The 15,865-nt window shown below is 47.3% G+C and overlaps 1 protein-coding gene across 1 annotated transcript in view; it reads right to left on the minus strand.

Moving 5' to 3' along the window:
* KSR2 (kinase suppressor of ras 2) overlaps positions 1 to 15,865 on the minus strand; it is a 417,713-nt gene that overhangs the window by 317,513 nt on the left and 84,335 nt on the right. Inside the window, exon 3 of the mRNA XM_061140846.1 lies at positions 14,407 to 14,557. Coding sequence (XP_060996829.1) covers positions 14,407 to 14,557 — 151 coding nt within the window. The remainder of the gene's footprint in view (positions 1 to 14,406; positions 14,558 to 15,865) is intronic.

Here is a 15,865-nt window from a genome sequence, read left to right on the forward strand (position 1 = left end):
CAGGAATCCAGCCCCTTGCCAACTGTAGCCCGCGTGTTTTTTTAATCTCTACATTCCCTTGCCGGGCACGTGGCAAAGGCTGAGACGATGATTTTGATCAAAGCAAGTCCTGCTGTTTCTCTTTGTGGCCACCCTGTTCATGACCTCCAGGAGGCTCCTTTACGGCCAGAGTTACCCCACATCTGGCCCCCTGCCCTTGCCAGACGTCTCCCAAGGGAATGAGGCCACTGACTCTGTCGAGCTCCTGCTGCATGTCCAATAGTTATTATTTGGAGACTGCGTTTCAGCATTCCTTCTTTACGAATCACTTTCTTCTCTTAATTGGTCTTGCAGGGTGGCAAGGAGCTGGGGGGGTGAGCACTTCGGTGACAAGAGGGCTGTAGGTAGGTTAGTGACTGCATCTGAGCCGACTGGAGGCAGGCAGGAACCAGGAGCTGCTCCGACGCTGTGTAGCTCACACAAGGCCGGCTGGGACAAGAGACTGAAGTTCCCCTGGTTCTCAGCCTGCCTGGATGCTCTGTCTATAACACAGAATTAAGCCCACCTTCTTCCATCCTGTAGATGGGTCAGGCCTTTCTCCTCTCCTGGACCCTGTTTTTTCCCTATTTGAAAGTTCAGATGATTAGACTGAGCTTCCTTCTTCCAGTTTGCACCTCAATGTAGATCTCCCCCCTCCCCCACTCCCTGCTCAGCTAAAGGACGGTTGTCTGGCAGCGCCCCCTGGTGGCCACCAGGAGTCATCATGTAATAGCCCCGGTTGGATGGTGTCCAAGGTAACAAACACAGGGAGAAAAAATCATCCAAGTGTGTGCAGCCAGCCGGCGATTTGACCCCAACTTTTTCAAGCAAGGAGCCTAAGGTTTAAAGCAAAACAGACAGCCTGCCACTTAGTATCCCCGCCTTCCGTGACAATGAAGGCAGAAGGTTAGAAGTTAGAGCTAGAAAAACAAACTGTCGCTGTCACCGAGGGTGTCCTGGTATCCGATTACAGAGCTTGTCCGCCTCATTTCTCCTCCACAAAGTACCAGAAGGAGAGGGGAAAAACAAAAGCACTAAAGAAAGAAGATGATCAGATGATGGAGCTAAACTGAGCTTGTTCCCAAGGACAGAGCTGACGTGGAGGGTAGACACAACAGGCCTGTGTCACTGGGGGAAGGGAGGCATTTCGGGTTTCCTTTTCCAAATTGAGAAGGAGGCAGCTGGGAGACCTGGAGTGCGAGGCACCCCCGCCTTTCAGAATCCTATAGGGATGGTGTGACATGTTTGCCCAAAGAGACCCGCAGACCCCCCTAAATGAGAGTGCCCCTCCAGGGGCACAATCCAGGCGGCACTCGAGAGATGCAGTGTGATCCCCAGGCCCCCAAAGCTCACAGTCTAGCAGGAAACAGACAAGAAAAGTCGGCATGCAGGACACTGCAATGAAAGCATGTGTTTTTTTTTTTTTTCCATTTTGTTTTGTTTTTTTGGCCACAATGCATGGCATGTGTGGAGAAGGAAATGGCAACCCACTCCAGTGTTCTTGCCTAGAGAATCCCAGGGACGAGGGAGCCTGGTGGGCTGCCGTCTACGGGGTCGCACAGAGTCAGACACGACTGAAGCGACTTAGCAGCAGCAGCATGGCATGTGGGATCTTAGTTCCCCAACCAGGGGTCAAACCCACGGCCCCTGCAGTGGAAGCACGGAGTCTTAACCACTGGACCGCCAGGGAAGTTCCCTGAAAGCATGTGCTTTGACTGAGTCTGGCATAGGCCTGAGTGCAAGCTCTATCCTGTAGCAGCTGCGTGACCCTGAGCAAGCTATTCAACCTCTCTGGGCCTGTCCATCCTTCCTGCCCTTTCTTCCTTCCTCTGAGCATTTAGAATGGTGCGTGCTCGATAAAAGACAGCTCCCGGTAACACTGTACTGTGCAAACAGTAATGCACCCTCATGGCAGAGTTCTCCACCATCAACATCCCCCAATCTCGTCATGTACTTACATCCCTCCTCCCAAAGTTCCTCTTAATGTCAGACTGAGATCTCTCCTGTTTTAGAGCATGTGTGTATTTGTTTTAAAGAACACTTAGTATCTCTTGCTTGGTCTTTTACAATAAGGGTTATTAGCAAACTTCCTCTGTAAAAGCCAGAAGGTAAATACTTTAGACTTTCTGGGCCAGATGGTCTCCATTCTGCTGCTGCTGTCTGAGAATACCTACAGACAACATAATATGCTGTCGATGAACATTTAATCCATCAATCTAAGAAAGAAATGGAGAATTTTATTTGAGTGAAATTGAGGATTGTAACCCAAGAACGGCATCTCGGAAAGTTCTAAGAACTGCTCTGCCTGTTAGAAGTCAAGGCACAGTCATGTAAGTTTTTTGAGACAGAGGGCTGTAGATTAAATGACACATTATTGACAGTTCACACAATCCAGATCTAAGCATCATCATGGCCCCTTACAAGATCAAGAAGGAATGTTCTCTTTGCATTGTCTTGTTGATGCTAGGAGAATGTTGGTTTTTATGGTTGAGCAGGTATTTCTGCCGATGGGGAAGGTCGGTCACTGCATAATGCAGAGAAGCAAAGCACAGTAGAGCTGAGAGGGGAGGTCACAGGGCAGAGAAAATTTTTTATGTTCAAAATTTTCTTATCTTGCCATAAAATGTGCAATGAAATTCACAATGTAAATAAATGGGTGTGGCAATGTTCCAATCAAACTTTATTTTTGAAAGCAGGCAGAGGGCCAAATTTGGCTGGTGACCCCTGATTCAGAGTGAATTTTCTTTCATTATCTGTTTGTTATCTCCACCACACAAGCCCTCAGTGATATAGGCAGAAAACATCTATTTCTCACTTCTCTCTCCTGGAGCAAATCTAGAAATGCACCAACCTCCCGCTCCAAGGATAATTTCCATGATTAAATTATGACCACTCATGTATTTATTCAGGGCTTCCTTGATAGCTTAGTTGGTAAACAATCTACCTGCAATGCAGGAGATGCTGGTTCGATTCTTGGGTTGGGAAGATCCACTGGAGAAGGGATAGGCTACCCAATCCAGTATTGTTGGGATTCTCTTGTGGCTCAACTGGTAAAGAATCTGCCTGCAATGAGGGAGTCCTGGGTTCTATCCCCAGATTGAGAAGATCCCCTGGAGAAGGGAAAGACTACCCACTCCAGAATTCTGGCCTGGAGAATTCCATGGACTGTACAGTCCATGGAGTCACATAGTTAGACACGCCTGAGAGACTTTTACTTTCATGTATTTTTTAATTTGCTTCAATGGTACTTTTGCTACTGTGTTAAGTAATTTATAGGAAACAAAAGAAGCAAAAAAGAAAAAAGAGCCTGTGGTCAGCCAAAGCTCAAATCCTGGTGCTCTGCAAGTCACTTCATGTGACCTTGGGTCAGTAGGTTCACCTCCCTGCTCCTTAGTCTTCTTATCTTAAAACTGGGGACTACAACATTCCCTATCTCATGGTCAAGTTCTGAAGATTAAGTGAAGTTACCCTTGAAATCAGCTTAGAACAATACCTGATACAGAGCATGCTTTTAATAACTCGTCGTTATTTGTGATGGCTCCTGCTAACGAGGAATTTCTAATCTGAGAGATTTTTATATCAAAACAACTACAAGAGGGATGTCCCTGGCAGTCCAGTGGTTAAGACTTCACCTTCCAATGCAGGGGTTCAGGTTTGAACCCTAGTTAGGGAGCTAAGATACCATATACCTCACAGCCAGAAAAGACAAAATATAAAACAGCAGCAATGGTGTAACAAATTCAATGAAGACTTTTAAATGGCCCACATTAAAAAAATCTTAAAAAAAAAAAAAACTACCAGAAAACTGTGGGATCATTACCACAAAGTGAAGAAGGGGCAATCTAGGAAGACTTCCCAACAGTGGTGGCATATAAGTTGCTTCTGGGGCATCATCAAGAATTGTCTAAGCTACAGGGAATTTTACTTCAGGAAATTGCAGCAGGAAGTTTTCCCTTTTGAACAGGTGCAAAGAAAGGGGTTAATCAACAAAGAAATTGTTGAAATAACAGAAGGGGTGGGTACAGAAAAAGCTAAACAAACTGGGTTCAAGGAGGAATTTTTTCCTTTCTTTTTTTTTTTTGTTTAAATTACACAACTGCTTGTTCCTTACCCAGAAAGATAGAAAAAGCAGACAAACAAAAGAGAAATCACAATCACCCTAATCCGAAAACTGTGCTAAATATCCAAGTGTATTTCCTTCCAGACTATTCCTCCTAGGAATCCATTTTTAAAATACTAACATGCAAATTATGGTCAAAACAACCCTTGTTTTTCCCTTCCCCAAACAATAGCTTGGATACTTCTCATAAAAGATATAAGTCAGGAAATAGGAAAATTATTTAAATAGTAAATAGTTTATTTACTATTAAACAATGGCGGGGAGGGGAACTACCTGAGTAAAAAGCGTGACTATTACGAACCAGAATCCTCTCATACTTCCAGCAATGTGTTGTCACAACATTGGGACATTGTAGGGGGAGGGGAAAATAGCTCGGTTCCAAATCATATCATGACATCATAACATCTTTCTCCATCATCCCTGCCCTTTCTACCTTCCTCCTGTACATTTGCTGACCTTTTCAAACACATTCATATACCTGAGGATGCCTCCATGACTGAAAAGGGCAGAAATAGTCACCAAGACAGACTCAACCCTGCCAGGAAGAGGCAGGAGTCTCTCCAGACTCTGAAGCAGATCTAGGGACTCCTGAGCTTTCCCAGCCATGCCCAGCTTGGGGCAGCACCCCGTTCTCCCCAGTTCCGGGATCGCACCTGGAGGGGAAACACGGCCACTGCCATCATCCCCACCCCACTCCTGACACCAGACAAGAGAAGGGGCTCTGCACCGAGAAGCAGGAAAGGGACATTGCTATTCCAATCCCAGCTCTGTGAGAGCCTGCGTGGCTCAAAGTAACCTTCTCTTTTCCTCAGTGTTCCCATCTATGGAATGGGTACTCATCCTGGTCTGCCTACCTGCCACTCATCAGGTTGTGAGAATTGAAAGGAACTATCTGTGTGTGGGTTCTTACTACAACTGAAGGTGCTCTGCAAACAGACAATTTGGTAGTTACATATCATTTCGGCTTTATGTTCTTTCTTTTTATCTCTGTTCTGGCTTAAGCTGTTACATCCCTGCAACCCCTTTCCCCCACTAAAGGCAATCACTTCAGCCGAGCAAACGGAGGGAGACACATGGAGCTCTCAGAGATAAGGGGAAAGCGGCCCTCACCTCTCTTAGGAGGGAGCCACAGCTTAGCAGTCAGATGGACCTGGGTTCAAACTCTGTGTTTTGTTTTGTTTTTTCCTGTTTGGCTGGTCTGGATTTAATGTTTATGTAAAATAAATGTGCTTTGGGATTTCTGACTCATCAGATAAAATCTAGATATTAAAGAAATTCACCCATTCAAAGAACCAACCATGAAGTCTGAAATACCAGTGTTTTCAGGGCATCAGGACTAGCAATCTCTACCTTCTTATATTCTATGAACTGATTTGCTGTACTTTCTCTGGGGTAAGCTCTTCCACTAAGCTGATTTGATTTTGTCTCTGGGAAACCCAAAGCCGTGACCGTATTCCAAGCCAGGATATGATGCTGGAGCACGCTTAGTCGCTCAGTCATGTCCGACTCTTTGCGACCCCATCAACTGTAGTCTGCCAGGCTCCTCTGTCCCCGGGATTTCCCAGGCTAGAACACTGGAGGGGGTTGCCATTTCCTTCTCCACAAACCATTTGTGATACTCAGTTGCTGTGTGATTCTGAGGCTCAGTGTTCTTACCAGAAAATAGAAATAATAATCACGTGGACTTCACGAGATTGCGGAAATGATTAAGTAAGCCAAGGCTGCACGTCAGTTACCAGAACAGCTCCTGGCCTGGCAAGAATGCAGTATTTGCTGTGACCGTTGCCATGGACCATCACTCATTCAGTCCCTCAGTAACTCCTCCTGACACCCGGTTCTGAGTCAGGCCCTGGGACAGTTCCGGCACAGTGGCTTTCACAGTGCAGGCCCCAAACCAGGAGCAGCAGCATCCCCTGGGTTCCTGGGTGCTGCTCCAAATTGGCTGAACCAGGGACTCTGGGGGGTAGAGCCTTCTGGGGGATTCTGATGCATATTCAGGTCTGAGAACCATTGTTCTAGTGAGAAGAGGTAGAGAAACAAACATTTAAGCAAAAAAAAATCATTGCATTTATGATAGGGACCATGAAGAAATGAGTGATTGAGAGGGAGGTGGGACCAGGAGAAGGTGGCATTTGAGCTGAGACCCAAGTGACAAGGAATTAGCCAGAAGCAGACTAGGGTAGTGCATTCAAGGTAGAAAAAATGACCCATGCAAAGGCCCTGAGGCAGGCCTTCCAAGGAAAACAAAGTCGGGGGAACCGGGCGTGGTGGGCTGGTGAAGACACAGAGAGCCTGGGAGAAGGAGCTGTGATCTGATCACTGATGTGACGGTCTGTCTGGGTCTGACCTGGCTCATCCAGTGCGGTGCGCACGGAACCCTCAATCCTCAAACAGCTCAGCCCCCGCAGACCGTTCAGTACGAGTTCAGGGTCAGTTCTGTGCCCAGTTCTGCTCAGCACCTGCTGGGCGCGCCCACAGTGCTCATCAGAGGTGACGGCGGGGGACCAGGTTCTCCTTGTTCTCAGTGCAGAGGGATGGTGGGGACGCCCACAAGAGCCAGAGCTGGTCACTGCAGGTGAAGCAACCAGTGGGCTATACAGAGGGGCCAAAAGGCAGCCTTCAAGAAAGCAGGAGAGGAGGCTGGATCGGGAAGGGCAGGTTAGGCCCCTGATGGGGTGCTGACCTGGGGTTCTGCTTCTCTGGTAGAGCCCTGACTGACACTCCCTCTGCGGCCACCCCGCCAGAACCAGCCACCGAGTCACCATCATAGCACTCTACTGTAATTCTCTGCATAAAACTGATCACCGTTTGTTACTTCTCTTACTTATCATTTCTCTCAATATATTCTAGAGCAGAGCGTTCCAACAGAACTTTCTGTGATGATGGAAATGATCTAGAACCCCGGGCTGTTCCAACAGGGGAGCTGCTAGACACAGGTGGCGATGGATCACCTGAAGAGTGACTAGTGCCACGGAAGAAGTGACATTTTAATATTATTTCATTTTAATGAATATAAGCTTAATTTGCCACATGAGTCTAGTGGCTGCCATGATGGATGGCTCAGGTCTAGAACACAACAAGGTCCGAGGAAGCTGGCTGGCCATGCCCGCTACTGAGTCTCTAGTCCCCCACCGTGATGTTCAATCATAATTTATGGGGTGAATGAATGAGCTGTGTCTGCGTAAGGGTGATCACATTAGGTTTCAGTCACCTGCAATCAAGAGTCCTAACATGGGGCCATGCTGTTTCCGGGATTCCTGAGAACCCACAAAACAAGACTCTGGAGAAAAAACAAGGATAGGGGCTGGAACACAGCAAACTCGGGGGGCTGTGGGAGGGGTGGTTCGTCCTGCACCACCCAGCCAGCCCCACCAAAGTTAGAAGCAACTGAAGCAATAGGGCAATCAAGATGGCTCCTACTCTTTGTTCCAGGGGAGGGAAGGCTCTAGTGGAAGGCGGGGTCCTGGTGGGCTTCATTCAATCCCCAGACTGCGGAGAAACCAGAGGGCATCTGAGGCTGTCCTAATTTGGGGCCACTTTGCCTCCTGTTTATCTCCTGGCTGCCACTTCTCTGACCCTCCACTAACCCCCAACCCTTAGGGGAGGAGAAGCTGGGTGGCGGGCGGAGGGGGGGTGGTACTCAAGAAAGCAAGCCCCCAGGGCACCTGTCTGCCACTGGCATCCCTGGGCTCCTCTGACACTTTCTGGCATCTCACTCCGAGCCAACCACCCAATCTGCAGCCGGTGTTTGTTTGAAAACTAGACAAGTGATCCAGGCATCTTCTACTCAAAACCCTGCCATGCAAGCTCCATGCCCTGGTCCACCGTGAGGTCTGGCCTGCCCTCTGTCTGACCCCAGCTCCAACCTCTCTCCCCAGCATTCCCAATGAGCCAGCCCTACACTGGTCTCTCCACGCCTAGGATGCTCCATGCTCCCTTGTGGAAGCAATGCACTTCCACATGGTCCCACCATCCCGGAGTCATCAGGAGACCTCCCCCCTCCTCCTCCTCTTGGTCTCAGCTCCACCCTGAAGTTCCAAGAGCGTCCTCAAGCCCCAGAACCCAGCATGTATCAGATGTGTAGTGAATGCTTGACACATGTACATGAAGGAGGGGTGAGAAAAAGGGAGAAAAGCAAGGTCTTCCTTTATCTTGAACCTGGGTTTTTCCCTTAGGAAAGTGAAGACACAAGTGACCATGCATCATTAGGCTGAAAATAATCAAAAGGGCAAGAAACAGCAGAGAGAGAAAGAGGAAGCATCAGAAAAGAGAAAGAAAGCCACAGCAACAGCACTCTGATTTCAGAGCCATGCCCCAACCAGGCTGTCCTCCATTAAGGCAGTTTTGACTCAGGAAAGGAAAGTTCAGGAAGGGAGCCTGTGGTCTTTGTATCTGAGGTCTCAAGCCTTGGGCTGGAGGGGGGCTGGCGGGGCAGGAGACGGGAAGAATGGCAAGAACATACTATTCTAGCAGCTAAATCAGTTTCACCCCAGGACCTCAGGTCTCTAGTGACCACAGCAGTGGGGTGTAGCTTGGACTTCTACTTCTGTTTTTCTAGCCAGGGCAAGGTGGGCCACCACAAGAGAACAATCAAGCCAGCGAAAAGTGGGAAATAGGTTCTCAGGAAGCATCAAGTTTGAGGAAGACAGTGGCTTAAGGGAAGGGAAATCAAAGAGAAACAAAGAGTTAGAGAATGGAGCTAGAAAACTGAAGCCCAGGGTCCCTTTGGAGGGAAAAAAGAGAGAGAAAATGGAAAGAAGGTGGAGGAAAGAGAGCTGGGGGCAGAGAAAGGCTAGAGGCTCTAATGACAGTAATGGTGGTCATGATGCTGGTGATGATGGTGATCATGGGAACTGAAGCAGAAATGGTGGTGATGGTGGTTGTAGGGTGGTGATAATTACTACAATAAGAACAGTAAAAGTGACAATGTACTTAACCAAGACCAGGAACTGTACTTTGCCTGATCATTTCCTGTAATCCACCCAAACAATCAGTAGGGTGGAAATGATCATCATCTCCACCCTTGTTTTAGTCACTAAGTCGTGTCTGACTCTTTTGAGACCACATGGACTGTAGTCTGCAGTCTCCTCCATCTATGGGATTTTCCAGGCAAGAATACTAGAGCGGGTTGCTATGCCCTCCTCTAGGGGGATTTTCCCAACCAAGGGATCAAACTCGTGTCTCTTGCTGCTTGCATCATCTCCTGTAATCCACCCGAAAGTCAGTGGGGTGGAAATGATCGTCATCACCACTCTACTTAGGAAACTAAGCTCGGAATCAGGAGGCACCGAACTCAAAGCCACCCAGCTGACAGGTGTGTCTGATGCCAGATTCCATACTCCAAGCAGACGCCTGAGGACTGAGGAGACACTGGAAAGGAAAACAGTGAAGGGAACGGAGGCCTGCCTGATCACTCTTTTTAATATGACAGAATATGACAGCTGTCCCCTGTTCCCAGAGGACACTACTGATCCCCCTTCACCAGCTCAACTTTTCATTTTCTCCACAGCTCTTAGTCTAACACACTTTATAATGTACATGCTTATTATGATATAATTTATTGCCTGTCTCCCGCCACTAGAATGTAAACTCCACAAAGACACATATCTAAGCACGTGTTTTCAGAGAGTGCCTGGCATACCTGAGGCATTGATAAATTCTGTTAAATGAGTGAATGAATGCTTTCTGGTCTCAGGTCACAGCTGATATGATAAGGAAAGGTTAAGACACCCTGGCTTCGGGGATCTTGGAGCTTGTTAAAGGGAGGACTGAGTATTCCTTGGTGTCAGGTGAAAGCCGATCTAACACACTGTGAGAAGAGACAAAAGGGTTAAGCTTTCCTATCTTTGGGGTTCCTTGCTGCTGCTTCTGCTAAGCTGCCTCAGTCGGGTTCCTTGGGAACCCGGAAATAACGAGAGCCCCAGAACCCAAGGAGAAAACTAAGATTAGAGTTCAGTTCAGTTCAGTTCAGTCACTCAGTCATGTCTGACTCCTTGTGACCCCATGAACCGCAGCACGCCAGGCCTCCCTGTACATCACCAACTCCCAGAGTCCACCCAAACCCATGTCCATTGAGCCGGTGATGCCATCCAACCATCTCATCCTCTGTCGTCCCCTTCTCCTCATGCCCCCAATCCCTCCCAGCATCAGGGACTTTTCCAATGAGTCAACTCTTCACATCAGGTGGCCAAAGTTTTGGAGTTTCAGCTTCAACATCAGTCCTTCCAATGAACACCGGTACTGATCTGCTTTAGGATGGACTGGTTGGATCTCCTTGCAGTCCAAGGGACTCTCAAGAGTCTTCCCCAACACCACTATTCAAAAGCATCAATTCTTCAGTGCTCAGCTTTCCAACTCTCATATCCAAACATGATCACTGGAAAAACCATAGCCTTGACTAGATGGACCTTTGTTGACAAAGTAATGTCTCTGCTTTTTATATGCTGTCTAGGTTGGTCATAACTTTCCTTCCAAGGAACCCTAAAATCAAGCTGCCCTTACGCTCTGAGACATAGGCAGAAATTACACACATTCCTGGCCAGACAGAAAGCTCCCTTGTCTCCACAAGCTTGGTTTCCTGATGGGTTTCTCAACACAACTTTTAGTCCTTCAGTCACTCAACAAACACACATCGAGTCCCCACTACACACCAGAATTTTAAATATCTGATTTCACTGACTGTTAGAGGCTCCAGCTTTCTAGCTGAGAGGTAGGGATACCAAAGATGAATATGGTATGACCCTCGAGAAATAAGAATCTGGTGGGAAAGATTCATGTGTTGTTTTCTGTGTGTGTGTGTGTGTGTGTGTGTGTGTGTGTGTTTTCCCTCTAGTTTGGGATACATTTTTGGTTAAGGTGAAAGGTGGGGGAAATGGCAGGAACCATCCAGCTCCCCAGAGTCTGAAGCCTCAAGGAACCAATGGTAATTTCTGAGAGAAGAGAATGTAAAGCAAGGATTGTTGAAGGGTGGCTCACTGCTTCCCCCTGGTGGAGATGAGTAGCAAGCACCTCAGGCCGCCTTCCCAAACTTCCTTCACCACAGGCAGGTAACCTGGGCCGGCTGCCAGCAACAGAGGGGTGAAGGGCACCCGGCCAACCGCATCTGCTTCAGAGAGGTAACAGTCAGATGAGGGCGTGCATCAAGGACACTGGAAGTCACTGTTAGACATGGTCAGTCGGTGGTAGAATCATTCATTCATCCATTCATTCAATAAGGTGCGGAAGCTTCCAGGCAGGAGCTGGCAGGAGGGTAAGCAGGAATTCATCAGGAGGACAAAGGGGAATGGAATTCTAGCCAGAGGGGTGGGTGTCAAGATGGGAAATCCATGTCTGATCTAGGAAACCCTAAATAACTAATAGATTAATTGGGTATTGAGGACTTGTGGGGGGAAATGTGAACAGTGGGCTTCCAGAAGGGAGCTGGAGTCTGAGGAGCTTGGCATCCATAAGAGAGTCTGCAAGTGCAGGCACTGGGGAGTTTTCCTGGGCTACATGAGGGTGGAAGGTGTATTGAGATATTTACTGAGTCCCTCCTACGGGCTAGCTTTATAGCTAGGAATAAAATGGTGAACAAAAACAGGTACGATCCCTGTTCTCTTGCAGCTTTAAGCCTACTAAGGAAGAGAGGCATCGATTTAGAAAAAAAACACTCTTTAAAAAAGTTTAAAATGTGAAAGGTGGCACCATGACATCGACGAAGGGCATAAGTAGAGTCTGATACTGATATCAAGGAGACTCAGAGACTTCCTCAGCGCTCCGGGGGTTAAGACCCTGCCTTCCAACGCAGCAGGCATGGGCTCCATCCTTGGTGGGGTAACTAAGATCCCACACGTCACAAGGTGCCGCAGAAGAGAGAGAGAGACTCAGAGCTGAGTGGACAGTGCTTTACTGCACTGAGGTTCTCCCCAGGCTGACCTTGGTGCTGGAGGAATCTGGGCATGAGCGCAGCCCCTAGAGGTCCCAGTGGCTCAGAGGGTGCCATCAGAGGTAGGGCGTCATTGAAGGAATCTTAACTGCCTGGGAAGGGTTGGTGGAGGCAGGAGGATCAATAAGATCAATATTTTCTCGAACTGTGGCTTAAAGTCCAAAGTGGGGTGTGAGATCAAAGTGGTGGGTCATCACCAGCATTCAGTAAATGATATGGAATACACCAGAAAAGAGTGTGTAAAATACCATGCACAGTAAGAATGAGTACTGTTTCATGAAACTTTTACTTGTGTATGTGAATGTGTACATCTGTGTTTGTGTATTTGCATGTGTGTAAAGGGTTGCAACATAAGTCATATTTGTTCCTGTGCATCTTAATCAAAAAATTTTGGAAAACACCAGATTAGAGGCCTTCTCAAGTCTCAGCCAGCCCAGGATGTTACAGAGGATGATGGCCCAGCCCATGGCGAAGTGACAGAAACCCCTCTCTCAGGAGGAACTGGGGTCCAGCTTATTTTTAAGAACTTTTTCAAACTCAGCAGCACAGTTCTGAAGAGAAGATAGTAATTCTGAAAAACAATTAAGAACCTAACCTCAAATGCTCACTCTCATATACTGTATGGGGGTAGGGGTGGGAGAGAGGCAAAAATTGGCACAAATTTTGGGAAGGTCATGTGGCAAGGTTCACCAGAAGTCTTAAAATATGTACATAATTTGCTGGAATCCCACTCGTATGAATTCACATTACAGGGATCACAAAGGATGTACCTAAAGTTAACACTCAAAACTGTTCACTGCAACAAGGCTTATCACAGGAGAAAAAACAGACACAATGTACATTTCTAGAACTAGGAGATGGGTGGAATAGATGGTGGCAGAATTCAGGCATTAAAAATGAGCAGCAAATGCATTTATTGACAGAGGACGATGTTTGTGATATAATACTGTAATTCAGTGCAGTTTTTTAAGGGTGAGGAAACTGCCAGCTGCTTCTCACAGTACGGGGAGAGAAGTCACCTTGAAGCAGGTTTTGTCTGCGCTGAGTGCCTTTCTTAACTATCCAAATATTAGGTGAGTCAACAGCATTGTACTAGAGTGAAGAATAACATGATCTTTATAGCTAGTCAACCGGGGGTAATTCTGCACCCTCCCTGGAACATTTAGAAACATCTAGAGACGTTTCTGTTTGTCGTGACAGGGGGTGTTACTGGTGTCTAGTGGACAGAGGCCAGGAATGCCACCAAATATCCTTCAAGGCAAAACAGCCCCCAACTCAGGGCTGCCTGATAATGACTGTAGCCATCATTAGAATCCACTAGCAAGAAAAAACACAAAAAGGCATCTGTGGGGGAGCTGGCCCAATGACCTGTTTCAAATATGTTCTACTCTGCCCACTTCCGTATACCGAGCCCTGCTGGCACATATAGTCATTCCATAAATACTCATTAAATGTTGCATGTTGAATCCATCGAGAGCACCTATAAACATCCACCTGACTGTGCCAGACCAGTGCTCAGCAGTGACTCCTTGTGGCAGGAACTGGAACAACAGCGCAGGTGGACCAATAATGCTTTTCTTTGGCTGATGTTTGCAGAGTTGATCTCTTAGGACTGAAAAGGCCCTGGAAATTGTGGGAAAATCACGAGACTAGAGGAAAGCAGGAAGTCTCAATCAGGACGATTTTTGGTGTCTTGCTAATCAGGGCAAACAGAGATTTGAGCAATTAATAAGAAATAGCAAAGGAAGATGACAATATATTTGGACCTCACACTGATAAAACAAGTGAGTTTATTTTGCTGGGTGAAAAAAGTAGGTTTCAAAATCATATGTATGGCTAGCCCTAATTTTATGGTTTTATCATTGACCATATAAAGACACTACATACATACCCATTTGTCAGGAGGAATTACACCAAAAACTATACCAAAACGATAACAGTAGAGGGTGGGGACTTGGGGCTGTTATTTTATTTTTATCTATTTTTTTCAACTTATTTTACAATGAATTTATATTATTTATGTAAGAAAATAAGTTAGATGCTGAGCCCAAATACAAAGGCACATCACAATGTTTAAGGTAAAAAAAAACTCTAGCCTTTCACACACGTCCAATATTTCCGTATCTGGACCTTAATTATCCAGAACCAAATGCCGTACAACCTCAGAAGGGTGGGCAAGAGCAGCTGCCCTGACCACGTCTGGCTCCAAACCCCAGGCCCCTTTCCTCTACTCATGAGCGGCACACACCATCCAGAACCGACTCCACCTAACCTGGCCTGCAGGAACCCGCGGGAACGGCGGTGCGCGTTGGGGACGAGCGTCCATCCCCATGGGTCTGCTCACCTGACATGTGGACGTTCCGGAGGCAGGAGAGGGAGGCATTGAGGCGGGCACACTCCTCCCGGTTGGCCCCATATTTCTCCACGGTCTCACACACCTGCTCATCTGTCATCTCCAAGAGGTCCTCCAGACTCAGCTGGCCGGGGGTGATCTCCTAGCGGAGGGAAGAGAGAGGAGGGTAACCAGACCAGAAGCGCCCTGAGGCCTCCATGCCGCCCTCTAGTGGTACCTAGCGGAACGCCAGGCTCTGGGTGGACATCTGCTTGGAATTGCTGTCTTGGAGTCAGACAGGCCTGAATCTGAATCTCAGCTTTGCCACCTCGGTAGCTAGATAACCCTGGGCAAACCACTTAACCTCTCTGAGCCTCACTTTGCTCACCTGTAAAATGGGAATCTTAAGCTCATGAGCTTTGTAAGGTAGCACATATGCTCATATGCTATGTATCCACACAGTTAGAGAGCTCTGTAAATGGTGGCCGTTAATTACTTGTCTGTCTCCCCCTCCAGCTCCTGAACTCCTTATGGGCAAGGCTCCAGTTTACTCATCTTGGAGGGTCCTCCATGCCTCCTGCCCAGCTTGGACTGCACTGACTTGGTGCAGATCCAGGGTAACCTCAGAGCAGAGCAAACCGGACAGCCCCAGTCTCCTGATGGCTGGTCTCCATTCCCTGCTTCTGTTTTTCCAAGCCACACACATTCTAGGGTTCAGACTGGGGGTTCAGGAGCCCTAAGGGGGAACGGGGGCTGGAACCCTGTGGGTGGTTCAGTTCTGTCAATGAAACAGGGTTTGTGTCTGAGCCCGACTAGAGGCATGATTTTGCAACCTAAGACAAAGCGGAGCACTGCATGGAGTGGGGGAAAGGACACCTCTGAAGACATGGGCTGGGAAAAGAAAAGGAAGATTCCCGGGTATAAATGTGTGCGTCAGCTTCCCTTCACCACTGGCAGCGACCACTCCCCTCCCCCAAACCGTGTGTCTCCATACACTACAGTATGGACACACCTCGAAGTTTGCCAATTTCTGTTTATGTATTCACAAAAACTAGACTCCACATTATAGCACTCAATGATAACTGATGTTTTTACATGTATTATTTTTATTTTGAAAAAAAGTTTTAGATATCAAAGGATGGGAATTCTGAGGCAATACTGTGGAGTACTCTGTCCTCTTGTGGCCATATCTATGTATTACAACTGAAAATGAAAACAGCATGGGCACAAAAAAATTCTATTAAAAAAAAAAAAAGCTGCCAGGCAAAAGCAGATACCCAGTCAATGCCTTTCCAACTCACTAGGTCAGGGGTGGAGAGAACAGTAATGAGTCACATAGAGGCTATCTCAAATAGGGACTGTTACAGGGATAGCGCCACTTTAAGAAAGGTGATGGACCAGGATCTGGAAGTATTGATATAACACGAGATACATTTAGAAAGGATGATTCACAACATAAAAGAATTCTCCT

Source organism: Dama dama, chromosome 5 (genome assembly GCF_033118175.1).
Source record: "Dama dama isolate Ldn47 chromosome 5, ASM3311817v1, whole genome shotgun sequence".
NCBI classification, from domain to species: Eukaryota; Metazoa; Chordata; class Mammalia; order Artiodactyla; family Cervidae; genus Dama; species Dama dama.